Here is a 27,616-nt window from a genome sequence, read left to right as displayed (position 1 = left end):
TTTCTTAAAACACATAAATATTGCAAATGTTGTTCAAAATAGCCATCTTCTGCTAGAATACATGCTTCACAATGACGAATTAAAGAGTTCTTCAGCCGAATAAAAATGTTTGGTTGATTTCTTATTTCAGTAGCAGCCATTTGTATTCTGTTTAATAACTGTTCTCGTGTGTTCATTTCCACTTGATACACAATTTGTTTCATTTGACCCTATAAGTAGAAATATAATGGATTAAGGTTTGGAAAATATTGGTTTAACCGCTCGACAACTACTCTTCCGCGATGAGGTGGGGCACCATCGTGCTGGTACCACATATTTTGAATTACATTAAGAAGTATATCTTCAAGTAAATCAAAAAGTGTATTGTTCAAAAGAAATCTGTAATTTACAGCGTTTAAACGTCCATCAAGTACATGCTAGTAAATTGTTGTTAAATATTCCACCCCAAACGTTGATGCTGAAACGTTGTTGAAATTTCCTTGGTCTAATCGCATGCGGATTTTGTAATGCCCAGATATGTTCATTATGGTAATTATTTATACCATCTGGTGTAAAACATGATTCATCTGTCCAGAGAACTATTCTGGCCATCTTGCTGCAATAACCATTCACAAAATGCTAACCGTTGCTGATTATCTCCTGGTTGTAGAGCTTGAACATTCTGTTTACGATACGGATGAAGGACTTCGCGGTTCAATACGCGCCATGCAAAATTTTGGCTAATATGTATGTTGTGTGCTATTCTTCGAATGCTGATGGAAGGATTATCAATGACAGCATTAATTACAGCTTCTTCGTCCTGTACATTAACTAAATGCGGTCAAATAGCTTTTGCTGGAGCAGGATTATCTGTTTCTCGAAGTCTTCTAAAAGAATCGCTAAAAACTGAATAATATTGCAAATGACTGTGGAAATCTTCCTTGATATTCTCGTACTGATTGTCGAGCATTTTAAACGTGAAAGACGAAAGCGTACATTTTGAGTTTCTTCTTGTATCGTAATAATTAAACCTTACTATTAATAAATTCGCTGCAGAAAACTTTAAAGTGTTATAATTTCGTAAATAATTGAAATAATTACATAATAATGGACATAATATGTTCATTAACATTTTTTTTTGGCAATTGGATTAGCTATCATATGTCAAAGTTGGATGGTGAGCTAATAAATCACCTGTATATGGTTACGAAGAACTTTATATAAAAGCTTTGTATGGTTACTGCATAGGTTAACCTATAATATCCTATACATACGTTGTGTCGGTTGTGTGTCGTGAAAAAATGTTTTAAACAATTGTAATTATTATCAAAATGATAGTTCAAATTTCAAAGAAAGACATTAGCGTTACCAACCCATGGCACAAATTACTAGATATGGTTAAAAAATACTACCAACCGACTCTTATTTCACCGATAGCAATCCTACTGACAAAAACAGTTTGTACAAAAGCGAATATCTTTATCGGTATATAATACCGATAGCACAATACTTCGACTATTGATTCTTAGATGGCAGAGCGAGTTTTTCAAATTATAATTTGACAGTCGTGTTTATTTAATGTTTATAATGCTAAATTTATATAGCATTTTAAATTCCATGTCTTATCTAAGTAGTAAATTGGTCGTTCACAGTTCTAAGTCCACACTTCTTTTTCACATTTCTTCCAAACAATTATATCGTCAGGTTCTGTTCAAAAACTCCTCCAATTTCTCTTCATACAACCTACAAAAAACCATACATTATAGCATAACGTTATCAATAGAAGATATTAAACTCATAATGAATAATCAAAATTTTATATTGACAGATACTTACATTTACTGTCAAATTTTAAGTTGGTGACAGTTGGCAATTATAACAGGGAATTTAGTTACACCAAGTTTTAAAATCAAATATGTCACTTTGACATTTGAAGTTTCTTGCTTTTCGAGACAAAAATCGAGTCAATAACGAGTGGCTTACTTTGTTAAATTGTACAGCAGAGATATGCAGCAATTGTATAAATCACGTTGCTTGAAAGCCTGGCACATTCATATGGGTAATACTTCCTCCATATATATCATAAAGCTCGAAGATTCTGATTCGGAACTTCATACAGCTTTTTCCAATATATATTTTCGATGATGGGGCTAAAATGGTAAGAGATATATCGTTTTAGCTTTTACATTACGATTCTAACCTAAAAAAAAATTCAACGAATAAAGTGTTAATAAAAAAGGTCATAAATTTATTTCAAAACTGGAGTAAAGTGTATAGCAGCATCAAATCGATTCCTTTCTCACCACCTCTCTCTCTCGCTCTCTATGCTGAAATCTAGGTCAAGACTAACGGAACGCTGATGCACTGACCTAGTGATCCTGACCCTTTTCGTACTACAGATAGAATTTAGGATTTCCATCTCATTATTAAATTTTTGATTTATAATTCCAAAAAAAAATCACAAAATTTTATTAATTAAATTTTTAAAACTGAATTATTTATTAACGAATTTTCTTCTTTGTTTTCAGGTGAGTGCGTTTCAAGACAACTCGATGGAACTCGACGATATACACCAACAATACGGTAATTAATTTTTAACAAAAAAAAAATCGTCTTTATTTTTATTTAACAATAAAAGTAAAGTTAGGAAGTAAGTGCATGGTAGAATATTAATTGTAAATCGTAAAACAACTATTAGGTGTAACAGTTCTGTGACGCATTGCAGATTTATGGCGTCGCAACGGTAGTTTCCGCAGCGTTAAAGATTTTTACGCCAGAAAAAGTTAATTCTTTTTATCGAAATTTTTTTTTAAATAATTTCTTGGAAAGAATGTTCGTTATAACTAAAAAAAGATTTAAACAATGAAAAGATTTCTTAGCGGCGAGAGAAAGTCGCTTTGAACGTCACGCTCAACATCGTTTATAAAGACGTTCCTGACATAGATTCCATGAACTATATCGTAAATGAATGGATAAGAACATCCGAGTATTATAACCAGCAAACAATAATATAATAAATCTGAGAATTACGTTAATTCTAATAGAAAATGTTATTACAAAAATAACCTGTCAAATTGACAGGTATTAATGACAGTTGGCAACAACAACAGGGAATTTTGTTATATTAAGTTTTAAAATCATTTTGACATTTGACGTTTCATCATTCAAAAGGTTCAAATCAGTTTTTAGTTTTTCCTTAATTCATTGAGTGCTTATTAAGAATTACGTTAATTTATCGAAAGAAGTAAACACGATAATGTTATCATAGAAAACCACCGAGATAACATTACTTCCGCTCGTCAACATCCGCTTTATAAATTTCTTAAGTTTTGAAATCTGATCGAATATGATTTTATTTAGCCCAAGTATATTAAAACTTTAAAAAAAGAACACTAAAAGAATTCTGAGAATTAAAGAAACAGAACAGATGGTCACCGATATTGCAAGTAGTCTTCAACTTATGTGCCTTGAACCGTTCATTCGCTCACTTGGGAACTCAATTCGAATCCAAAGAGCTTTTGTAGGTTACATAACTGTCAACGGCGTGTGTAAGTAACATTGTCAACAATGGACTATGTAAGTGTTACCGTTTGTCGTCGAAAAGTAGGGATCCTCGCGTGTGTGGGAGTTTTCAGGTCGTTTATTGAAGAAGACAGTGCGACGAATTTGTCGAAAGAAACAAAGAGATTACTTTTAAAACTTTCAAGTTGAACTAAATGCAAGCGAGCAATATCTCGATCGAGTCAATTAAAACCGTAAACGAATGACACCTACGTTCAATTAACCTCTACGGTTAAAAACAACCGTAATACGTCTTTCGAATGAATGTTAGCGACGACATAAAAATTTATTTAGTGCCGATCGGTTCGTTATTTCGTTTAAGATGGTGCTGTTGGTGTGTTGCCTTCCATCGTTATTAGCGGATAAAGTTGAAGTTAAAATGATTTGTGACCATAAGATGGGTATTTATTTTTTATTGTAAATTAAAAATCTTTTAATTTAGGCTTTAATACAACCTAAAGAGTTTTATAAATTACACTATATTAACAGTAAAATATTAACCTCTATATATAGTATATGGATTAAAGATACATGCAGATTGGACTGAGAGGAATTTTACTGGTATGTTGTTTACAACTAGAGCAGTGCCAATTTCCAGAATCAATATTTCGATTTGTAGATTTCTAGAACGATGTAGGTGCGTGTTTTGGATTTGGATAAACAAAGCGTATAGGGATAGCATTGTTCCTGATAAATATGCCGCATGAGTTGGGACCGATTTTGTGTTGCATTAATTTTAACTTTCAATTCATATTTAATATCTTCAGCTGGGTTTTTCCTAATCTGATGTCCCTTTAGTATTCTTAATACGACATTCGAAGTTCAGTCCAGTTTGCCCTATATATTATTTCCCACACTTGGACAACAGTTTGTGGACACCGTTCCCCTTTTTGCGCAGTAAATGTATTCTATGCTATCGGCGATGCGTTCCGTAGTTCGCTGGCTGTACCATGTCTCACCACGATGTCACCCTTTTTTAGTCTCCTGGCTATCCGTTCCGTTACATTTGAAACAAAGGTAAAGACATATACAATCAATATATAACCACTTTTCTGGAGGATGTCCTTTAGAAGTCGTTCTTCATTCTTCAAATTTTCTCCGTATCATAATCTCATAACTCTTTGGAAAAGCAAGCACATTATGAACATGTTGTATTGTGGGTGAAGATACTCCGTGTTTGAGGTAGTCTTGGTTACTAATACTTCAACAAATGGTAGCAGATTATCCTTTTTTTCGTCTATGATGAACTTCATCATTGAATGTTGGATGTTTACATGGCTTACGAAACCTTCTAGCTTTGTTTGCTGTGCTTGCAGATAAAAAAAAAGTATCAGATGAAAACTCCATATAGAAGTTAGCGATGACAGATGATAATGGTAATTTCATGGCTGCTCCCTCATAATGTTAAATCTCTCTTTACAGTTTAAGTAAGACAATGCAAAACTCTAAAAGTTCTGGGCTGAACCTCGGTAATCCCGTTTTTGCTATGAGTTTTCGTCGTAGACCTTTCGCAGCATCTTTTACCCATACTTTGTCCATCACTACGATGCCATTACTTTTTGTAAATCTTTTAATGTTACGATGTAAATTTGTTCTTCTTAGCCTGTTTCCTGAATTCTGTACATGATGCGCAGTAAGCTAGGTTTTTAGATACCTAGTTTGTTTCCATTTTCGATTTTTTTATCTTTCCTATAGTCGTTATTTTTAGGCGTAAAGTGGTGTTATGATTTAATTGCTATATATTGTCAATTTCGATATCTTTTGTGTTCTGTTTTGATGTCCACTATTATTTTAATCATTTGTCTCTCCTTTTTCGTTTCTGCCTCTAAGTTATCTTAAGGAGCTCGATTTTTGACAGGTTTAATTGTTATTATGACATTTCCACTTGTCACATTGATATTTTGGGCATTAAATAGTTAATTCCACATCACAACAAATAGCTACACATATTTTGAATGCTCAACATGTCATTTTGGCTTTTAAACATATCTCTTTAATAGTTGAACTTGTCATTCTGACATTTCAACTTATCATATTCACATTTTGAGCAGTAAATAGTTAATTCCAAGTCACAACAAATAGCTACACAATGAATGCGTAACATGTCATTTTGACTTTTAAACTTGTCTCTTTAATATTTGAACTTGTAATCTTGACATTTTATCTAGTTATTTTGCTATCATAGCTTGTCATCTTAATATTAAACTATCTTATCTTTGCTGTTTTGACTATTCAACTTCTCATTTTGACATCTTGGCATTAAATAGTTATCATTTTGAGTTTTTACCTTGTGACTTTGACATAGTAACTTTGTCATTTCACATTAAGCTGTCATTTTAACATTTTATCTTGACATTAATTTGTCATTTTAACATTTTACCTTCTTATTTTGACATACCATCTTGTCAATTTGGCATTAAACAATTAATTTGATATCACAACTTACTCGCTCGACTTACATTGAATACGTAACATGTGATTATAACTTTTAAACTTGTTACTTTGGCATTTGAACTTGTCATGGTCACGGTATATCGAGTTTTAAGCTGTCGTGTAAATTTCATAACTTGTCATCTTGACATTAAGCGTCTTTTTTATATTTAACTTGTCAAAATGTCAAAAATCTTGACATTAAATTGTCATTTTTACATTTAATCTTGTGATTTTGACTTTACTTTATTATTTTTGCATTAAACAGTTAATTCGACATCACAACCTATTAAGTTGACTTTTCTTTTATACTCTTTCTTTTATGTCCTTATTTTATCACTATCATCATCCACATCATAATTTGTTATCTTAACATTAAGCTGTCATTTTAACTTCTCATTTTGACATTTCATCTCTTTATTTTTGCATTAAATGGTTAATTCGTCATCAGAACTTATTAGCTTGGCATATTTGGTATGCATAAATTGTTATTTTGACTCTTACCATGTCACTTTACCTATTAATTATCATTTTGACTTTTTGTTTCTTTAATTTGGTATTAAATTATCACTTCCACATCATAACTTATTATCCTGACATTAAGCTGTCATTTTAACTTCTCATTTTGACATTTCATCTCTTTATTTTTTGCATTAAATGGTTAATTCGTCATCAGAACTTATTAGCTTGACATATTTGTTATTTTGACTTTTACCTTATCACTTTATAATTTTGACTTTTTGTTTCTTTAATTTGGTATTAAGCTATTACTTCCACTTCATAACATGTCATATTGACATTAAGCTATCACTTCAACATATTATCTTGTCATTTGACATTCCAACTTGTCATTCAACGTCACAACTTACCAACTTAACATAATTCGAATACATAACTTTTCGTTTTGACTATTTAACTTATCACTTTGACATATATGACAACTTGGCACATTGGAAGCTTAAGCTGTCACTTCCATATCATAACTATCTTGTTGTACTTGAAACCATATAATCATCACTACTTTTCTCCGTTGACCAAGCACCGCCATAGAACATACGATATGATGAATTTAAACTACTTAAAGATGGGAATAAGAGAGGAAAAATAGAAAAAAATCATAAAATTGTCAATAAAATCAACATTTTAATTAATTGGTTACCAAATTTAAGTTGGTAATGTTAATTATTTTAAAATGTTTCTAACTCTAACCTAAAAAAAATTTCCAAATGACAGTTAAATGTCAAATTTTTTCCAAAGTAATAAGATTTATAACATTATGTATTAACTTATGTAATAATATAGAATGTATTTAATAGAAGTATCTATAGATATAATACCGTACACACATTCGTACGGCCTTGAAGAGCGCTCAGCTGACGGTATCCGTGACCGTAATCTTGTGTGTATGTGTATGGTGGCGCCACTGCGCCGGTCCTGACAGAATCAGGTAAAGAACCACGCAGTTGTACTTCGACCGTCAACTTTGAAACGTTCATATCGACAATATCCTTTTTTATTATTATTACTACGTGTACTTGTATCGATAAAACTAACCTCATTTTACGAGTACGTTTCAATGCCAATTTAGCAACGGGTTAAATTACATAAAGTTCACTCGAATCAGCAAAGTTTATTTTTATTATTACTTGCTTGTATCGGCGGTTTCCTCGTTTCTTTTTCGAATATTATTTATTTTGATTAGATATCCCGTAGCGTTAGTGTTGTTTGTTAATCGATAACGTACCACCTACAGAGTTTTATGTGCGATGAGTTGAAAGTGTAGTTATTGTTACGTTCTTAATTATAGGATATAAAATCGAAAAGGTTAGAATACGGTTTAAATTAAAATAAGTCTATTTTTAAGTGACTTCAAAAACAGTTAAATTGCTTGTTTAATAACGTCAATGTCAGCTGATCCGTTACGTTTTGGTTTGCGCATAAAGTTCAATTTAAATCAATTGGTATAGTTATTTAGTTGAAGAAGTGGTTGTTACATAATTGATTAATTTTTTTATAACTTACAAATATTTAAAACGTTTCAAACATGAGACTTAGGATAATCTGTAAAGACACTACTATGACTTCATTAGCGTACAAAGTACCTAATCTTGTATAAAAATGTTTTTTTTATTATAAATTCAAATTATAATCCAAAAGATAACCTCAATTTTTGTTTGTATTGTCAAATTTCAGAATGCCAACTTAAAAAAAATTAATTTAATTTTTTTGATTATGATTTGAATTTTGATTGGGAATTTATTCGATCAATATCTCGTCTACAATGTAATTATATGTCGATATAATACCATTTTCACAACACACACACACACCAATTATATCACGCGGCTATTTTGAGTATTCCACACTCGGCTACGAGCTACGAGCCGGTGATTATATAGCGAAAATAGCTGGCTCGCTAAATTGGGACCGGTGCCGTGGAACCACACCGATTCGATCGGATCGACAAGATCATAAGATAAACTTTTCCAAGAAAGAATTTTTATTTCTTTAACAAAGTTTCCTTTATTTTTTTAGGGGTCTTGGACATGGCCGCTACGGAGAATACGATCCGTTTCAGTGTCCACACCCTGGACAAAGCAACCAAAGCTAAAGTCACTTTAGAAAACTATTATTCGAATTTAATAGCGCAGCACGTTGAACGTAAACAAAGGTAAATCATTTTTTTTTAATTCAATCTTTTTCAGGAAGTGTTTGCTTTTTCATTTTGTGCCCCTTGTTTTTTCATTTTGTGCCCCTTGTTTTTTCATTTTGTGCCCGTTACTTGTTTGAACCGTTTTTGAGGTTATAACAAACAAACTGCTTTAAACATCTCATAATTAATAAATTAACTCGTCGCACAAAGATACAAGAAATAATCGCATATAATCAATTTGAGGTAGAAATCATTTCTATGTGATACATCTAAATTTCAAAACTTTAGACTTCACAGTTTTTTGCTCTTATCACTTTATATTTCAGGGAAGCACCACATCTTTCGACGATGATTTCAAAATAAGGTTGATGTAATATGTTTGTGTTAATAGTTTAGAATTATTATTTTCTAATATACCGAAGCTAATAATGAGAAGATAAACCACCATTGTACCCGGAAAATTATGATAGATTTAAATAAAAAAAAAGGAGAAATTAGGTATTAGATGCAGAGCCAAAATCCAAGAAAACAGCAAAATGATTGGTTCAAAGAAGAATGCAAGAGAGCGACGAAGAAAAACAACAGAGCCTACTTTAAAAGGATAAGGTGAAGAACTAGATCTAACATTGAAGAATACAAAAACAGAACGAGGAAGGAGAAGCAGCTAAAGAAACACAATATAATAGAGACTTTAAAGAGATGGAAGCGTTAATATAAAACGAAAATCTTTTAACCACAAAAATGAAGAAAATTAAGGACGCTAATGGAACACTAATTACTAAGAGAACTGACATGCTGAGAAAATGGCGGGACTACTTCAATTGAAGAAGTGAGAGAAACCCTTCAATTTTCAGCATATATTAAATCTCCAGGATCTGACAGCTTACTGTAGGAACTTTTTAAACACAGCAGCTACACATTCACAATACACTTCCACAGAGTGTTGACACAAGCACGGTAGGAACACATAATACCAGAATATTGAAACACTGGAATTATACAGGGTTCTGCAACAGTGCGTCAGGCATCCATAGCTCGTATACCAATTAAGTTAGGAATTTCTTTCAAACGCAGACTTGTAGAGTAGTCTAAAAAAGTGTGACGACACAAAACGTCCGAAATTTGGAATTTTGGAACAGACAGGAGTAGAATAAGTTGCTGGCACAATTAGAAGCAAAATTATGATGTCAACTTTCAACTTACCTTGATCTTGAAACGTATGTTTTTAACAAACTGCTGTAATAATAACGGAGGTCACTTTCAAGGTGTCTAACGTGGTACATCGCATGGAGAACAATACAATCGCATTGTTACCACACACATAAAACATCTTCCTCAATATACAAAAAGTAAAATGTATACGACTACGCTAACTATTAAGGATTAATTGCTGATAATACTTAACAAACGTTTGATACTTCATATGGAAAACATACTATGACCTTATCAGAAGAGACTCAGATTTCGTCTATCAGACAGATACTTGAGAAGACATGAATTTGATGTAGACTGCCATTATATCATTGTGGATTCCAAAAAAGGTCCAAAATCCAAAAAGCAATTTTAGAATTTGGGATTCCAAGCATGTCTTGTCTTGCAAACTATTTAACCTTGTCTTTCAGAAGGTTATGCGAGAGTCATAGCTGAACCTAAAAGGGGCTATCTATACAAGAAGTGTACAAATAATGACGTACGCAGACTATAGTGTAGTGATCTAGAGAAGAACGCAACGATAATTACAAGAAGCATTATTCAATCTAAAGAATGCTCCATTAAGTATGAGATACGCCATAATATGTCGATTTATAAAGAACAAGTTTATAGTGAATTTCCGCGTTTTGTGAATCATTGCAAAAGGCAATAAATAAGTTCTATAACGGAAATGTTAATTTTTTCCGAATATAATGAACTTTCGCTTATAATTGTACTTTCAGATGAAAAGCACGGGGAATCCCCCAAAATCGAATCGTACGACGATGCACAGATTTGGGAGTGTCATCAATCTTATGAGAGGTTAACTCTTCGCAATTCAATACTTTCAGATATCGCACCTTTAACACTAAAGTGAAACAATTCAAATAGTGTTTCTAGGAAAACAAGCGGCAATTGATAGAAGAGGGCGCCTTTTTATGGAATTTTATGATTAAAACTAAAAATATTCAATTTTTGGGTTGTGCCGCTTTATTTCTAAAGGTGCGATATGTATCACCGGTTTTAGTAAACTTAGGTTATAATGAACTCTTTGACTTGGAAATATAAACATTGACGGTTGAATCAATGGAAGTAGTGGAACTGCCAAAATGACACAACCAAAGAAATAATAAAAACAATATTCATGGCAAATAGGTGCATCCTATCCATGTCCTCATTGTTTAGGTCTCGAAAACTGTTTAGGCAGACAAAATGCAAATTGTTCAAAATGATAGTACGACCAGTATTGACATATTGATTGGAAACATGAGCACTCATCAAACGAGATGAAGAATCACTCGAAGTTTTTGAAATGAGAACGCTGCAAACTATTTTCGAAAATGATCTAAATGGCTTAAGATGGGTAGGACTTGAGTTGAGACTGAAGAAATAAACCTACAAGAAAAATAGTGTTGAATAAACTGGTCGGAACAAGAAAACGAGGAAAACCGAAATTGATTTCTTGTCGATGTGGAATTTAGATCTAAATATTATAGAAATAAGACGAGTAGAAGGAGGACGCGAAATAAGAATGATTTGAGGAATGTTAAAAAAAATCAGTTTTTCAATAAATACATAACATAATAAATTCTTTCCAACATCTTCTATCCATTGCCAGAGTCTGGCGCGTCAGTTCTGTTATCGCCCTCTCTTAACATATTGTACCAGGACATCGTTGGTCCTTCTCTATCTTTTTCCATGGTGTTCTACTTTGGCATACTTTCTTGACATGCTTTCTTTATAAATAGCCCCACTATTTATATTACAGGTCTAATATTCAATTGACCTTTGATGGAATCATTGCGGATTTTATCTAACTTCGTGACTCCAAGGACTTCTCATTGCCCTTTCCAATTTTAGTCTTCTTATTGCATCAATTACAAATTTTATAGTCTTCAGCTCCTTCTGTTTCTTATCCTTGCATTACGTGATATGATTGAAACAGTTCTTCAAAATGTAGTTTCCATTTCATTACTCTTTATGGTCTTCGATGTAATCTTCCTGCCCTTTCTAAAATTTTTAATAGCAGTGAAAATCGTTTTTAATTGTTCTTCCAACTTCTTACCAAAGTCGTTTCATATTTTCTGCTTTGCCTGTCTAACTATTTTCATTCTTCTGTATTGTTTTATTTTGTAAATACTTTTGGAAAGCCATTATTTTCTTTGCTGCTTCAGTAACTCTCAACATTTTCAAGACATTCATTCTTGGTGTTAATATCTATCTATTTGCTCACCCTACTCCATATAAATAGGTTTCCTCAGAATTACAGGTAATTCGCGGCAACCGTGAAAATCAGGTATTATTAAAATTTTACTTGCGTGAAATACAAATTTATGTATATTATGTAGAAATGATAACAACAAACTTTATCGTAGCCTGCACAAATATTGTTTCAATTATGTTTGTTAATTCTAATATTTTTTGTATAGATTAGCAAAATTAGAAGAATCCTTAAAAGATGAAAGTCTTTCAGAAGAACAAAAAAACGAAAAGCGTCAACAGCATGCGCAAAAAGAAACGGAATTTCTTCGTTTAAAACGATCTCGTCTTGGCGTCGAAGATTTCGAACCGTTAAAAGTGATAGGTAGAGGAGCTTTCGGCGAAGTCCGTCTGGTCCAAAAAAAAGACACCGGCCACGTGTACGCGATGAAGATCCTCCGGAAAGCCGATATGCTCGAAAAAGAACAAGTGGCTCACGTCCGGGCCGAACGGGACATCCTCGTCGAAGCGGACCATCAATGGGTGGTGAAAATGTTCTACAGTTTTCAAGATCCGATCAACTTGTATTTGATCATGGAATTCCTGCCGGGCGGCGATATGATGACGCTTTTAATGAAAAAAGACACTCTCTCGGAGGAATGCACTCAGTTTTATATAGTCGAAACGGCTTTGGCGATCGATTCGATACACAAACTCGGTTTTATACATAGGGACATTAAACCGGATAATTTATTGTTGGACGCTAAGGGTCATTTGAAATTGAGCGATTTTGGGTTGTGTACGGGGTTGAAGAAATCACATAGAACTGATTTTTATAGAGATTTGAGTCAAGCTAAACCGTCCGATTTCAGTAAGTATTTTTTTATTATTCTTTATAACTATTTATTCTATTTTAACCAATTTGAATCATAAACTCAGATATTTGGGGAACAACTAATATTAACTAACACAAAAATAAAATACATTTTGACAATGTAGGGAAATAGGTATGTAGCAGTTGGTAACACCGTAACACTTGAAAATAGCAATTTGAATTGACAATTAGAAATTGTCAAAACACAAAATGCATTCACCTGAAAACAATATCGAATTCATTTAGATACAAACATTTACGTAGCGTGTATTGAAAGGTTAATAAATTGATAAATATCTCATTTTGACGTTTAAAATGACATTTATGAACGAGGAAAATTCCTTGCCAACTATTAGTTGATGGAAGGTACCAATATAACAGCTATTAAGTACCTATGTGACATAAAACGTTATCTTGATATTTAAAGTAATTTTTTAAGGCAGGAAGTAGTGAATAATCTTTTAATGTTTTGTTGAGTTCGACTAAGTACTTATATAGGATGTGTCAAGGAATATAGCCAATAACTTCGCCATTTGTGGTTTTAATTCTTTATTATTAATTGTTTTAACTTTCTTGTTTTTTTTTCTTATACAACCATATAATTTGATATGTTCATCCGCAATAATATGTTTCGCGGAATTTATCCTCTATCAAAATGTGCAAAAAAAAACATATGCATCTCATTTAAAATAACAATGCTGGTTGCCATAGCAACGAAACAAAAACAATGTAAACAAGCAAATATTTAGAATTTTTTATTTGAAACTTTTTTCTTTAAAACCACAAATGGCGAAGTTATTGACTATGTATATTCCATTTGACACACCCTGTATACCATAATTCGTTAACTGACAACTGACATTTAATCCAGGTTTCCATCTTTTAGTGAATTAATGATTTTTCGTCTTAATAAACCTTATACATGCTCTCCAATAAGTAACTACCAAGAACCCTTACTCAGAAATTTGTTTTCTATGTCTATGTTAATCACAACATCTTTAGCTTCTAATTTATACATGTCGTTTATTAATTGGGCCATGGTAACACCCTTTGTACTAATAAGATAATAAATATTACTGTATTATCATTACAAATCACTTTTTCAATCCACAAAAGCTTCTAAGTTTATATTATATTTTTTATCAATTTATTTGAGGTTATATCAACATTTGCTCTCGAAACCAAACCCTTTCCATCAAAAACTTGACTTCCAAGAAACATTATATGCATTGAAACATTTCTATCTTCATTTTCTTTATCCATATTTTTTTTATAACCTTAAACTTGTTGCACCGATAATATCGTATTTTGTAACTGTCAAAATTTGTTGCTATCTGTTTTACCGACATTGTTACCAACCCTATTTTATTTTTACGTTTACTAATTCTTTTTTAATAATTTTTTTGTAAAGACTTAATGATCGTTCGTCTTAATAAACCTTATACATGATTTCCAATAAGTAACCACCTTAAAAACCCAAAACTTTCTGCTCTATCGAATCATCTTAAGATCCTTTTTAGTTATGTGTCAAATTCACAACATCTTTAGCTTCTAATTTGTACATGTCGTTTATTAATTGGGCCATGCTAACACCCTTTTTAACTAATAATCTAATAAATTAACACAAAAGTTTCTACTTACGTTTATATCATATTTTTTATCAATTTATTTGAGGTTATATCAACATTTGCTCTCGAATCCAAATAGCAACTCTTTCCAGCAAAAACTTGACTTCCAAGAAACATTTCCATCTTCATTTTCCGTATTTTTTTTTATAACCTCAAACTTATTTGCACCGATAATATCGTATTTTATAACTGTCAAATTTTTGTTTGCTATCTGTTTTACCGACATTGTTACCAACCCTATTTTATTTTTACGTTTACTAATTCTTTTTTAACAATTTTTTTGTAGTTATAACATCAAGTCCAATGGATAGTAAGCGAAGGGCGGAAAGTTGGAAGAAAAATCGAAGAGCATTAGCTTATAGTACAGTTGGAACGCCCGATTATATAGCACCGGAAGTGTTTTTACAAACGGGTTATGGCCCGGCTTGCGATTGGTGGTCGTTGGGGGTCATAATGTACGAAATGTTAATCGGATATCCACCTTTTTGTTCGGAAAATCCTCAAGACACGTATCGGAAAGTAATGAATTGGAGGGAAACGCTCGTTTTTCCCGCTGAAGTACCGATCTCTGAAGAGGCCAAAGACACTATTATTAGGTGAGAATTAAAACAATACTATATTTCAAAACTAGTTTCGTAAGACACGCTTGAAATGCACGAATTCAAGTTCAAAAAGTTCAAAAACGAGTGGCGAACACAAGTGTTTTAATGAATGCAATTTTTTGTAATTCGCTATAAAGTGTTTTTAGTAATAAGAGCGGCCGACGTCTTCGAAGTCGGCCGAGATTGTCTTTTCTATCACGAACAATACTTGGGGCGGCCGACGTCTTCGAAGTCGGCCGAGATTATTTCTTATAGCACGAACTATACTTGGGGCACTAAAAACGAACTACACTATACAGCAGCGGTCGGCAACCTTATCCAGCCTAAGGGTTCATTCTAAAATAATTTACTCCTGAAGGGCACATGAATGGTTGACGCAAATAAAATGTTAGACAAGGATAAAAAAGATATTTGTTAGGCACCTACATGAGGCATAGATAATACATAAGTCAGTAGCAGTTGCTAGTTATTTCAACAATTAGTGTGATCCTTGACATTACATTTCTTCCGACAGCTTGTTGAAATCTGGCTCATAATTCGATGTACCTGTCCTCAAACAATGGTCCAAATTGATATTTGTCATTCTGCTTCTATATTTTGATTTCAAGTGCTTCATTGTTGAAAATATGGATTCGCATGCGTACGTTGAAGCACTATACCCGTGTATCTGAAGAGATAATGCTCTTAAAATGGGATATTTATTTCCATCAACAATATTCCAAAAGTTTTCGTCCCTCATGTACGATTTCAGGCTCAAGTCGTTCTTCATGGTTATTATTTCCAGCTCTAATTCATCGTAATTTTCTATGTCAAAATAGTTTTTGATCTTCTCTGAAACATCACCTTCTGCGAATGGATTAATAATGAACTCCAAGATAGGTTCAAGATTCTTAAATTCCTCCAAAAGTGTATAAAATGGTGGGGCAAACGAACTGGTATCAATATCTTTTTCACATACATTCATGTGATCGAACATTTTCTTTAAGTTTGGGAAGTGTGAAATTGAATGTCTCAGTAAATGGGATTTCCATAGTGTCAATTTGGCTTTGAATGTATCCAACCATTTTTGCAACATGACGATTTTTTCCTTGCATTTTCAGGTTCAGTTCATTAAGTTTTATTGTTATATCAGTGAGAAACCCCAAATCTGCAAACCATGAGGGATCACTCAACTGTGGATAATCTTCGTTTCTCGTTGATAAGAACTGTTTGATTTCGTTTATCAAACTGAGAAAGCGTACAAGTACTTTGCCTCTGCTCAGCCATCGAACTTCTGTATGCAATATCAAGTCCGCGTACTCAGCATCTTCATCTTGCAAAAGCTGCCGAAACAAACGGTGTTCCATTGCCGCAGCCCTAATAGAGTTGATTATCTTTACGACAATGTGTTTACGACGTGTTCAAAACGAATATTTTTGGCACATAACGCCTCTTGGTGGATGATGCAGTGGAAATGAGCGAATTGAGGAAACATCATTTGCCATACAAAGTGCAACGAAACTTTGTGGTAAAATCATGAAATACCATTTTAATAATAACACATAGCTGTGCAGTGTTGGAAATGTCGGTAGACTCGTCGAGTTGAAGAGAAAAAAACTTGCACTTTTTAATATCACTTTCACGGACAATATCACTTTTTGCTAGCAGAATCAGCAGCTGTTAAGAAGGCTTCCTTTATTATTTCCCCGTCTACAAAAGGCTTTTTCTTCTTAGCCAATAAATGAGAAACCTTCAAAGATGCAATAGTAGCACTTTTCGAAATTTGAACTGGTCTGGTGAAAACACTTTATTGTTTTGTTAGATTTGTCTTCAATTCGCCGACACGTTTCTTCCGGATTTCAGTATTTGGGGGAAAACTACTGTTACATGGCACATGCAGGGTATTGAAGTGTCTTTCAATGTTACTTTTTTTAGGCACTGCTACACTGGCGTTGCATAATAAATAAATACTTTTTCCGTTAAACTCAATAAAAAGTAACTGTTCTTCCCACTCTTTATTAAAATTGTAAGTCCTTGGTCTTTTACTCTTGATATTTTTTGACAAGTATGCAGCTAAAACTGACGATAAAAATGCGGCCCGGCAGGCTGCGTAGGCTTATTCCAAGAAATGACAGGCTCATGTGCCCTCCACAAAAACACGTAACATGTGTTTTTGTGGAGGGCACATGAGAAAATCCCCGCGGTCACAGCATTGCCGACCGCTGCTATACATCAGATGCTGTAAGGAGTCTCATTACAGCACCCGTTTAAGTACTGTAATAACTTTCATTACCGTCGCGAAATACAAAATAGTATATTAAAAAACAAGTTTCGTAAGACACGCTTGAAATGCACGAATTCAAGTTGAAAAACGAGTGACGAAGCCACGAATTTTTTAATGAATGAGTGCTTTAAGTCTTATGAAACGTGTTTTTTATGCTATTTTTTGTAATTCGCGTTTTTATACTTTTTTTTAACAAAAATAAAGTAAATTTTGGCAATGTAGGGAAATAGGTATTTAGCAGTTGGTAACACCGGAACACTTGAAAATAGAAACTTTGAATTGACAATTAGAAACTGTCAACACACAAAATATATTCACCTGAAAAAAATGTTTGATGTACACCTCCCAAAATAAGAGAAATTGCTCAGAGTCAATGTCCTCATCATTGTGGACCTTGTATTCGATGCTAAGAACGTGTTTAAACATCCATAGACAAAAATTGTCACATTGACAACTAGAAAAATTAATGACCCAATGTCACCAACTTGAACTGGTTCCATAAAATGTTACTAAAATCTCATTACAGAATCGGATGCTGTAAGGAGTCTCATTACAGCACCCGTTTGAGTACTGTAGCTTCCATTACCGCCGCGAACTACAAAAATTAATTTAACACTTAAAATTAATAAAAAAAATTTGTTTTAAAGGTTTTGTTGTGAAGCTGAACGTCGATTGGGTTCTCAAAAAGGAATAGATGAATTAAAATTAATTCCGTTCTTTCGAGGAGTTGATTGGGAGCATATTAGAGAACGACCTGCTGCTATACCAGTAGAAGTACGATCAATCGATGATACGTCTAATTTCGATGATTTCCCCGATGTTAAATTAGAAATTCGTATGTTAATTAGATTTGTTTTAAGCGTTGTAATTAATTCTTTTTTTTTTTTGTAGCTTCAGCCCCAATGACACAAGAAGGTGATGTAACGTACAAAGACTGGGTCTTCATTAATTATACATTTAAAAGGTTTGAAGGGTTAACTCAAAGGGGAACACCGACAAAAAAATAATGCAAATTGAAAGTATTTGTCAAGAAAAAAGGTGAAGAGAAAAGGATAGAAAGGAAGAACGTGTTGTGTAGCTGATTGTTTTATTTGTTTATTTGCCCGCTATTTTTTTTTTGGAGAAAGAAAGTGTTCTAATAGATAATTTAGGGCTTGTATAATAGGTCTGAAAAGATAATTTACGTTTTTTCCTCTTTAGAAATTATTATTACGAATTATTATAAATATTGATTTTTTTAATTGTAAATTTTTGAGGAGCTGTGAGAAGTGAAGCAGTTAAAAAAGTGTTTGACTCTCTTAGTAAAAAAATAATAACGGTCGTATTTTAATTAGGTATTAATCTTTAAAAAAAAAAAAATGAAAAAAAGCTTTGAAACTTTTTTTAGTTTTGTCAGCGATTTAGTGTTTATTATTTTTTATTTCTTTTAGCGGTTTTTCAACTGTGATATATAATTTTATTTTATTTTTCATTTATAAATAAAAATCATTTTTATGAACCATAATATTAATTAATTAATTGAGCATCAGTTTTTTTTTGTCTTCGATTATAAATACTTGAAGTTTTGAAACAATCCCATCCAAACCCAACCCAAAATAAAAAATTAAAAGTAATAGAAAAGATTTAACATACAAGACAATCTGTACTGAGAGAACTATTTTTCTTATTAAAGTATTAAAATCGAAACCAAAGTATTTATAATCGTTAAAAAGAAAACGAAATAAATTCGCATAGTCCATGAGGCACAAGAGTTTAAATAAATAAATATAACCTTAAATTTGTCTTGTCCTTTTATTATTATTTTTTTTTTGAGGAGCTTTCGCTCGAAAAATGTGCAAAAATGGTGTCGTAGGAAAAGATTTAAAAAAAGTATTTTTGTCGAAAAGGGAGTGCTAAAGTAGGTCTTTTAAAAATTAAAGTTGCTCTCTGCTACTACTACACAGACACATAAAATAACCTGCAAACACTAGTTAGATTAATTAACGTTATTATTTTTTTTTGTTATTTATTACATAAAAAATCTTGTATGTATTTATAGTTAGTTGGTTTCTTGTAGTTAAAAGAGGACGACTTGTGTACATAATTTGAAGAAAGATGAAAATGTGTATAACGTAAAAAATGGAAATAAAGAAATAAAGTTTATTAAAATATATACGCTTTGAAGAAAATTCTATTTAATTATTTACATCACACCTCAAACTATTTTGTGTCAAATTGACATTAAATTTAAGCCGGTATTGTAGATATTTTAACTGTCAAAAATAAAGTTGAAAATATCAAATTAATTTTCGCAATTTACTTTCTTGTAAAAGTACAACGCTTATTAATTACTTAATATACTTAATGATTTATTTGTATTACCATTTTTATGAGGATGCAAATTTAATTTAGAAAAAGTTAACTAGTTAGTATACAATATCACTCACTATGTTGCACATTGTTATTGAACTAAAACTAGAACTAACACAAAACCTAGATAGAATCATTCGAGTTGGGAATTATATCAAAATGAGCAAAAAAATATATGCATCTCATTTAAAATAACAATGCTGGTTGCCATAGCAACGAAACAAAAACAATGTAAACAAGCAAATCTCGCAAAAAATGCGCCACAATAGACTGCCTAAGTCTGATGTCACAGAGGTGGGCGGAGCTTATACTGACTCCAAACAATTTCGTTGCTAACCACAGTTGCTAAGATAAATCGCCAAAAATGTCATTTGAAATGTCATCACTTAGTTTATTTTATTTTAACACTAATGGAAAATTGCATATAGTGATTTACCGTTAGCAACACAGTTAGCAACGAAAATGTTTGAAGTCAGTCTTCGCCCATCTCTGTGACGTCAAGGCTTAGGTTGTCTATTAATAAAGAATTTTTTATTTGAAACATTTTTCTTTCAAACCACAAATGGCGAAGTTATTGGCTATATTCCAGACATTTGACACACCTGTATACCATAATTCGTTGACTGACAACTGACATTTAATCCAGGTTTCCATTTTTTAGTGACTTAATGATCTTTTGTCTTAATAAACCTTATACATGATCTCCAATAAGTAACCACCAAGAACCCTTACTCAGATCGCCATATTAATATACCATATATGGCCTCAAAATGAAACAACGAAAAGTAAGCACAATGCGCTGCTTCGTAGGTTGCAGTTTTCCTAAGCATTCGGATGGTGTACATGGTTTTCAAAAGTCAGTTTCTGGTCGAGTAAAATACCAAAGAATTTTATACATCCGTTGCCACCCTCCATCTTGGTCGTGAACCTTAATATTTCTGTTTTGTCTTCGTTTAGTTTTACCCTTTTGCAGTTGAACCACAATTTAGCGCTCTTCATAGTTTCTTCCGTCTTTTGGATTAGTTGTGTCTCTTCCTCACAATAATTAAGAAACGATGTATCATCGGCGTACTGAAGTATGACAGGGGCGTTTACGTTTATTGGCAAATCGTTGGTGTATATTAAATAGAGCAACGGACCAAGAATAGAGCCCTGTGGGACATCTATATTCATTACAGTTTCTGTAGAACTTTGTTGTTTCCATTCTACTAATTGTTTCCTGTTTGTCAGGTATGTTTCTATTAGTTTATTACAGACACCTCTAATTCCATAAAAATGAATAACAGCTTAAATCACAGAAAATAGCTTCTACCTTCCTGTTTTTATCAATAGCTTCGAATATGCATGCAATCATATGTGACCATTTGTGAGCTGTTAGTGTGGATTTCCCTTTTCTGTAACCGTAATGGCTACCATTCCAGATGTTCCTACATTCAAAATAACTATTTAGACGATCTCTTCCTAGATTGTTGATATAGTAGGTAGAATTGATATTGGTCTGCAATTTTCCTTTGTCTTTATAAACTGGCGTGATTCTTACATTTTTAAGAAGATTTGGGAATATTCCATCCGCAAAAGAATTGTTGATCATAATACATCACGTCAGCTATGTAGGGTATGATTAGTTTTAGCAGTTTTATGGAGAGGCCAAAAGTATCTGGTGTCGTTTTGCTTTTTAGATTGTAGACAATTTGTAGTATTTCCTTGTTACTGGTTGGAAAAAGAAAAAATGACATTACCAAATAAATTTTAAAGTAATTTTAAATTTCTTAGTTTAAATTTAATAATTCGAGTTACCCTTTTTGGATTTTAATCTGCTATGTTTTCTAGTGGACCGGTGAAATGTTCTGCAATCGTGCCGCTGTAATAGACTGAAGGTTTATGTTTAACAGTGTCGCAGACTTAGCGATAGAACCTTTTACCGTGATTACTTCGGGTATATTCTGTAATTGCTATCCATAGTCTATTGCTGCAATAAGGGCTTCTACTGGTTTTATGTATTCATTACAGCTCTTGCTTCTAGTGTCATATTCAGCATTCAAGCCTCTTCTTTTACAGTTGCAGCATATAGCTTGTTTGTCCTTGTCGCAACATTCATAAAAGGAGCGACCACATGTTTTGGTGAGTTTACATTTTTCGGCTATATGTCCGAATGTGTGACAATTATAACAGCGTGAAACTTCCAAAAAGTCTTCTACCCTCTTCGAATAGTAGTCCATATAAATACGACCCTGATTGAGCAATATATTTCTAACTCTTCCGCTTACTTCTACGGCCATATTGAAAACATTTTTCTGCTTATTCCCGGTTCTAAATAATGGTACGCACTCATTTTTTTGAATGTCTTTCGAAGATATATCTCATAAGTTCCTCGTCTGTTATTTCCCGATTTATGTTATATATAATAAGCCTTGGTCTCAGTTTTTTTGGCTTTCTGATTTCTAATTCCTGAATTTCGCCTATTTTTTGTTTTACAATATCGATATCTACCTGACTTCCGTCTTCTATAAGAATTCGGCCTTTGAGCTTCCACAGTCTTGACAATCGGAGCTTATTCATGTTCTCTTCAATACAAGTTATTGCTTTCTTCTTTATGTCTTCACTTCCCAAGTTTTTATCTTTCCTGGATACAATTAATACGTTGTTTACATCCTTCCGCTGTTTTTCCTGATATTACATTCGCTATCAATACAAAATAAATTTCATATATCGGCGTTGGCATAATCTGCCATGATGTTCAATGACTTCAAATGTAACTAATGACAACAATAATACAAACATGGACCAAAAACTCTCAAAATTCCATAGCTTTCTAATAAAAAAAAACTTGTATTTCGTGCATGTTTTAATAAATTTCCCAATATGAGATAAACTACAATAAATAGGTATAAGAATGTTTATAGATAATTTGTAGAGAATTAAATTCCCTTTCTGATAGGCTAAAAAAATATGGGACGTTCCATTTAAAATTTTCGAGTTTCTCGGCATTGAATATGGAGAAACAGTAATTCAATTTTTGACCAGCCTGTATAAGATACTCCGATAAAACAAATGACAGTCTATTTGACAACATCTGAAGAGTAATCGTGCCAATGTAGATCTTTTTTGAATGAACGTTGGCTGAGATATGGGGTTTTAAAGGAGCATATTGAAATTTATCAAAAAAAGCTTAAAACCAAAATAACTCGAAAACGAAAAACGCTAGGTACCAATAACTTTTATCAAAGTCACCCTATTTTTTTACGTACAATTAAAAGGTGTAATAAAAACTATAGCATTCCATTTAAAATAACGAAGTTATGGTCTATTTCCGGTAGACCGGAAGTGGCGGCGACCTTGAAAATATTTTAGATCGAAAGTTCTAAATGAACAACCCATGCTACCAAAATTTCAAATCTCTACGAATCGTGAAACCTGAAAAAGTTCTAACGAACCAGTTACGTGAGACACCCTGTAAAGTTTTGAAGAAAATTCTATTTAATTATTTGCATCACACCTCCATCAATTACACATAATAAAGCACTTATTAATCAACAGAACAAAGTTCAATATATTTGAAAATAGCACGATTCAGAACCACATCGAACTAAATCAGATCGAGTTTGTTAAAATTAAAATAATTATCAAGTAAATTGATAAGACACTCAACAACAAACGCTTTGTTACTAAACGTTATTAAAGCAGAAATTATTTACGAAAAAGTGTTTTGATTAAGGTAAATTTAGAAATAATAACTAAAATGTATTGTTTTAAGTTAGATGAAACAACCAAAAAGTATGCAGAAAATAATTTAAACGAAACCGAACAAGTTCGAAACGATTATCTTAAATTAATGAAAGACTGGTTAAAGGAAATTCACCCAAAAATACACTCAACAACCGACGATTTATTTTTATTAGCGTTTTTACGAGGATGCAAATTTAATTTAGATAAAACCAAACACAAACTCAACAACTACAATAAAATGCGTACCGAAATTCCCGAATGGTTTTCAAATCGAAATCCAAATCAACCCAATTTACTAGAATTAATTAAACTTGGGGTTTTCGTACCACTTCGAAAACTTCACGACAATCAACACGTTGTAATCATTCGAACAGCAGCTCATAATCCTAAGCTACACAAACAAGACGATGTTTTTAAAACGGGAATGATGATCTTGGACTTGTTAGGACACCAAAATGAAATGTTACAAATCTATGGGATAATTGCAATTTTTGATATGAAAGGGATATTTTTATCGCACGCTAAACAACTACCACCATTAATGATTAAAAAAGCAGTCTTCACCTGGCAACATTATCACTGTAGGCCGAAATTCGAGTTCATTTTTATGGTTATAAAACATTACACAAAATCGGTTCTAAAGATGTTTTAGCTATGGAGTATGGAGGAAATAATGGTCAATTAAAAGATCACATCGATTATAGGACAGAGAGAATTTCAGAATGGTTAAAATTAGATTAAAAAACTTTTTTAGGTTATGTTTATATTCGCCATCAAATTTAAGTCGGTAATGTAGCTATCAGTAATGTAGATACTGTCAAAAATAAAGTTGTAAAATATCAAATTAATTTTCGCAATTTACTTTTATAAAGCGTATTAATTACTTAAAATGAATGAAAAATTGGTTAAAAGTAATTCACCCATTCATGGTGAATGTAAACATAAACATTCACCATCAAATTTATGTCGGTAATGTAGATATTCAAACTGTCAAAAATTAAGTTGAATGCGTATTAATTACTTTAAGGTGAATTAAAAATTGGTTAAAAGAAATTCACCCAAAAATATACTCAACAATCAACGATTTATTTGTATTAGCATTTTTATGAGGATGCAAATTTAATTTAGAAAAAGTTAGCTAGTTAGTATAAAATATCACTATGTTGCACATTTTTATTGAAACACTAGCACTATCGTCGTGAGAGACGTGCTGCTAAACCCTAATATTTATAGTTCTCAGTCTAATGTTGGTTCTAGTTTTACACTATCATCAGAACTAACACAAGACCTAGAACTAGAATCATTCAGGTTTAGCCGTCTTAAGAGACGTGTGGCTAAACCCGAATGTTTCTAGTTCTCGGTCTAGTGTTAGTTCTAGTTTTATACTAGCACTATCACTAGAACTAACACAAGACCTAGAACTAAAATAATTCGAATTTAGCCGTCTTGAGATTAACTTTACCAGGAGGTGAATATACAATTATTCTTACAAGTAAGTCTTATTCTGTGAAGTAACACTAACAGACACTTTACTTGGAGATGAATATACCGGACCTTAAAGAATTTAAAAGTTGTACTGAAAACAACCAGTTAAACACGAATGTTTCTATGGCAAAATTATCACTATACGTCGAAACAACTCGTATTTATTAACGCCCCAACCAGCCCCAACACACATCAACGTCGTATTAAACATTTTTAAACGATTTATGAGTGAAAAAATAAAGGGAAGAATTCAACTTCACTTTTAAGGTTACGAAACATTACACAAAATCGTTTCTAAAAATCTTTTACCTATGATGTATGGAAGAAATAATGGTGAATTAAAAGATCACATCAATTATTGTACGGAGAGAATTTTAGAATCTTCAGAATGGTTTAAATTAGATTAAAAAACTTTTTTAGGTTATGTTTACATTCACCATCAAATTTAAGTCGGTAATGTAGATATTCAAACTGTCAAAAATTAAGTCACAAATAAAAATAAAGTTGTAAAATATTAAATAATTTTTGTAATTTACTTTTATAACGCGTAATAATTAAGTGTAAAAGAATCTGTCGTTATAAAGGATAAAGATTTCGTTAAATTTCCGGGTAAAATTAAATTAAAACCATAAAAACCACATCCTGACGGTTGACGCCCAAGAATCACTTCTTACATTTTTTTTTAACTTCCAACTTTAAAGTTTTATATTTTTCGTTAAAATGGAAGATATATTTCATTGGTGCCGAGAAGGTAATGCTATGCAAGTAAGGGTTTGGTTAGACGACACAGAACATGACATGAATCAAGGGTAAGTCTAAAAGAGAGGTTATGTTTAAAAGGAAAACTTAACACTTCCTTATAAGGAGATTAAAACTAATCGTTTTAATTCTTTGTATTAAATTGTAATTAATTAACTAAAATCTAATTGATTTAATTTGTTGTCAGAGATGACCATGGTTTTAGTCCATTACATTGGGCAGCTAAAAAAGGCAGTAACAAAATCGTCGAAATGCTTTTATTACGAGGAGCTAGAGTAAATGCTACAAATAGAGGAGATGATACCCCTTTACATTTAGCAGCAGCTCACGGACACAGAGACATTATTAATATGGTACGTTTCAAATCACTAAAAAAATAAATAATTAAATAATCTTATTTTTAGTTGTTGCGTCAAAAAGCAGATGTTAACTTCACTAACGAACACGGCAACTCACCACTTCATTACGCTTGTTTTTGGGGTTATAATGATATCGCTGAAGATTTGGTTCATCACGGAGCGATCGTTTCAATAGTAAATAAGTTTGGAGATACCCCTCTCGATAGGGCAAAAGGAAATTTAGCAAAACTACTTCATGACATTGCTGTAGAAGCCGGTCAAGATTTGAAAAAAATTAAATTCAAAGACCAAAGTTGGTTGGGCATGAAAACACGATCTCGAGATGCGACTTTATCGCGTTTTAAAGGGATTAATTTCAAAGATTTACGATTTTTAGAGAAAATCGCTTCGACGCCAAGCGGGGAATCTTGGCGAGCTATTTGGCAAAAGAACGATGTTGTCGCGAAGATTTTAAACGTTCGTAATTGTACGGCGAGAATTTCGCGCGATTTTAACGAGGAATTTCCGAAATTACGTATTTTTTCGCATCCGAATATTTTGCCTGTAATTGGTTGTTGTAATTCGCCCCCAAAATTAATTGTAATCAATCAACATATGCAAATTGGGTCGTTATTTCGTGTTTTACACGAAAGCAGTGGTTTGGTTGTGGATACAGCCAAAGCTTTAAAATTTGCAGTTGATATCGCCAAAGGAATGGCATTTCTACATAGTTTAGAAAGAATAATTCCCGAATATTACTTAAACAGTCGTCATGTAATGATCGATGAAGATTTAACGGCACGAATTAACATGGCAGATGCGAAATTTTCGTTTCAAGAGCGTGGTAGGGTTTATTACCCGGCTTGGATGTCCCCTGAGGCGTTACAAAAGAAAATATCTGATCGAAATTGGCAAGCTTCTGATATGTGGAGTTTTGCTGTGTTGCTTTGGGAACTTGCAACGAGGGATGTGCCATTTGCTGATCAATCTCCAATGGAGGTTGGTATGAAAATCGCTTTGGAAGGGTTAAGGATTACTTTGAAACCGGGAATTTCATCTCATTTGGCTAAATTGATTAAAATTTGTATGAATGAGGATCCAGGAAAGCGACCTACGTTTGATATGGTGAATCCAATTTTGGAGAAAATGCTACGTTAACCTTCTAATCATCTACTTAATTAAGTATTAACACACTTATTTATTAATTATTATAACGGTGCCTTTTAAAACTGCCTTTTAATGTTAATAATGATCTTTGTTGAATCTTTAATTTCAATTAAAACGTTTTTTTTTTTTAATAGATTAATAGATGATTGTATAATGACAAATCTAATAATGTAAAATTTTAATTCTGTAATGTATATGAATAAATATATTTTTAATGTTTTATTTGATTGATTTAAAATTTTTGGGGTTATGTTGTATCTCAAGGTTACTAAGGCAACCAATAATGCCTGAATATTTCCTATTTGAATTAATCTAAGAACATCAATTAAGAAATATATCAGAACTTACCTTTAAACACCAATTTCAAGTCCTAAACAATAAATGGAATGTATCATTTCTCCATAAAAAAACT

General features: G+C 32.4%; 3 protein-coding genes and 1 long non-coding RNA gene across 11 annotated transcripts in view; 3 read left to right on the top strand and 1 right to left on the bottom strand.

Annotated features, from left to right (window-relative positions):
• The window catches only part of LOC111428634 (Serine/threonine-protein kinase tricornered), a 54,646-nt gene extending 35,114 nt beyond the window's left edge, over positions 1-19,532 (top strand). For 3 of the 8 annotated variants that reach the window (XM_023064266.2, XM_023064261.2, XM_023064262.2), the window contains exons 2-6: positions 8,506-8,641; positions 12,244-12,884; positions 14,802-15,111; positions 18,028-18,215; positions 18,272-19,532. In XM_023064266.2, coding sequence (XP_022920034.1) covers positions 8,517-8,641; positions 12,244-12,884; positions 14,802-15,111; positions 18,028-18,215; positions 18,272-18,387 — 1,380 coding nt within the window. In that variant the 5' untranslated portion in view covers positions 8,506-8,516 and the 3' untranslated portion in view covers positions 18,388-19,532. Of the gene's footprint in view, positions 1-2,116; positions 2,138-2,507; positions 2,563-3,785; positions 3,942-7,446; positions 7,795-8,505; positions 8,642-12,243; positions 12,885-14,801; positions 15,112-18,027; positions 18,216-18,271 lie in introns of those variants that run through there. The other 5 variants (XM_023064263.2, XM_023064264.2, XM_071201321.1 and 2 more) reach the window with 4 other exon arrangements.
• LOC139432630 (uncharacterized) lies at positions 1,103-27,616 on the bottom strand. The gene is made up of 3 exons (XR_011642370.1): positions 27,553-27,616; positions 1,816-2,129; positions 1,103-1,722 (listed from the first exon to the last, which is right to left on the bottom strand). It is a non-coding gene; the product is annotated as an uncharacterized lncRNA (long non-coding RNA).
• Positions 23,350-24,268, top strand: LOC111428637 (retinol-binding protein pinta-like; the record flags this gene model as incomplete). Its single annotated transcript, XM_071193899.1, has 2 exons — positions 23,350-23,430; positions 23,484-24,268. Coding segments are annotated over 2 exons (705 nt in total), but the record flags the coding sequence as incomplete, so codon positions are not given.
• On the top strand, positions 24,816-27,426 carry LOC111428636 (integrin linked kinase). Its single transcript, XM_023064270.2, has 3 exons — positions 24,816-25,749; positions 25,887-26,052; positions 26,104-27,426. Exons 1-3 carry the CDS (start codon positions 25,661-25,663, stop codon positions 27,193-27,195), a joined length of 1,347 nt encoding a protein of 448 aa, XP_022920038.1. The 5' UTR covers positions 24,816-25,660; the 3' UTR covers positions 27,196-27,426.

The sequence above is a fragment of the Onthophagus taurus genome, chromosome 1 (genome assembly GCF_036711975.1).
Source record: "Onthophagus taurus isolate NC chromosome 1, IU_Otau_3.0, whole genome shotgun sequence".
Classification (NCBI taxonomy): Eukaryota; Metazoa; Arthropoda; class Insecta; order Coleoptera; family Scarabaeidae; genus Onthophagus; species Onthophagus taurus.
This window is presented reverse-complemented; position numbering and strand designations above follow the sequence as displayed.

Bases quoted from the DNA above. Each gene is read 5' to 3' on its own strand.
- LOC111428636 (XM_023064270.2), top strand. From the start codon at position 25,661: ATGGAAGATATATTTCATTGGTGCCGAGAAGGTAATGCTATGCAAGTA. The intron at 25,750-25,886 runs GTAAGTCTAAAA...ATTTGTTGTCAG, and splicing joins GAACATGACATGAATCAAGG to AGATGACCATGGTTTTAGTC. The intron at 26,053-26,103 runs GTACGTTTCAAA...TCTTATTTTTAG, and splicing joins ACAGAGACATTATTAATATG to TTGTTGCGTCAAAAAGCAGA.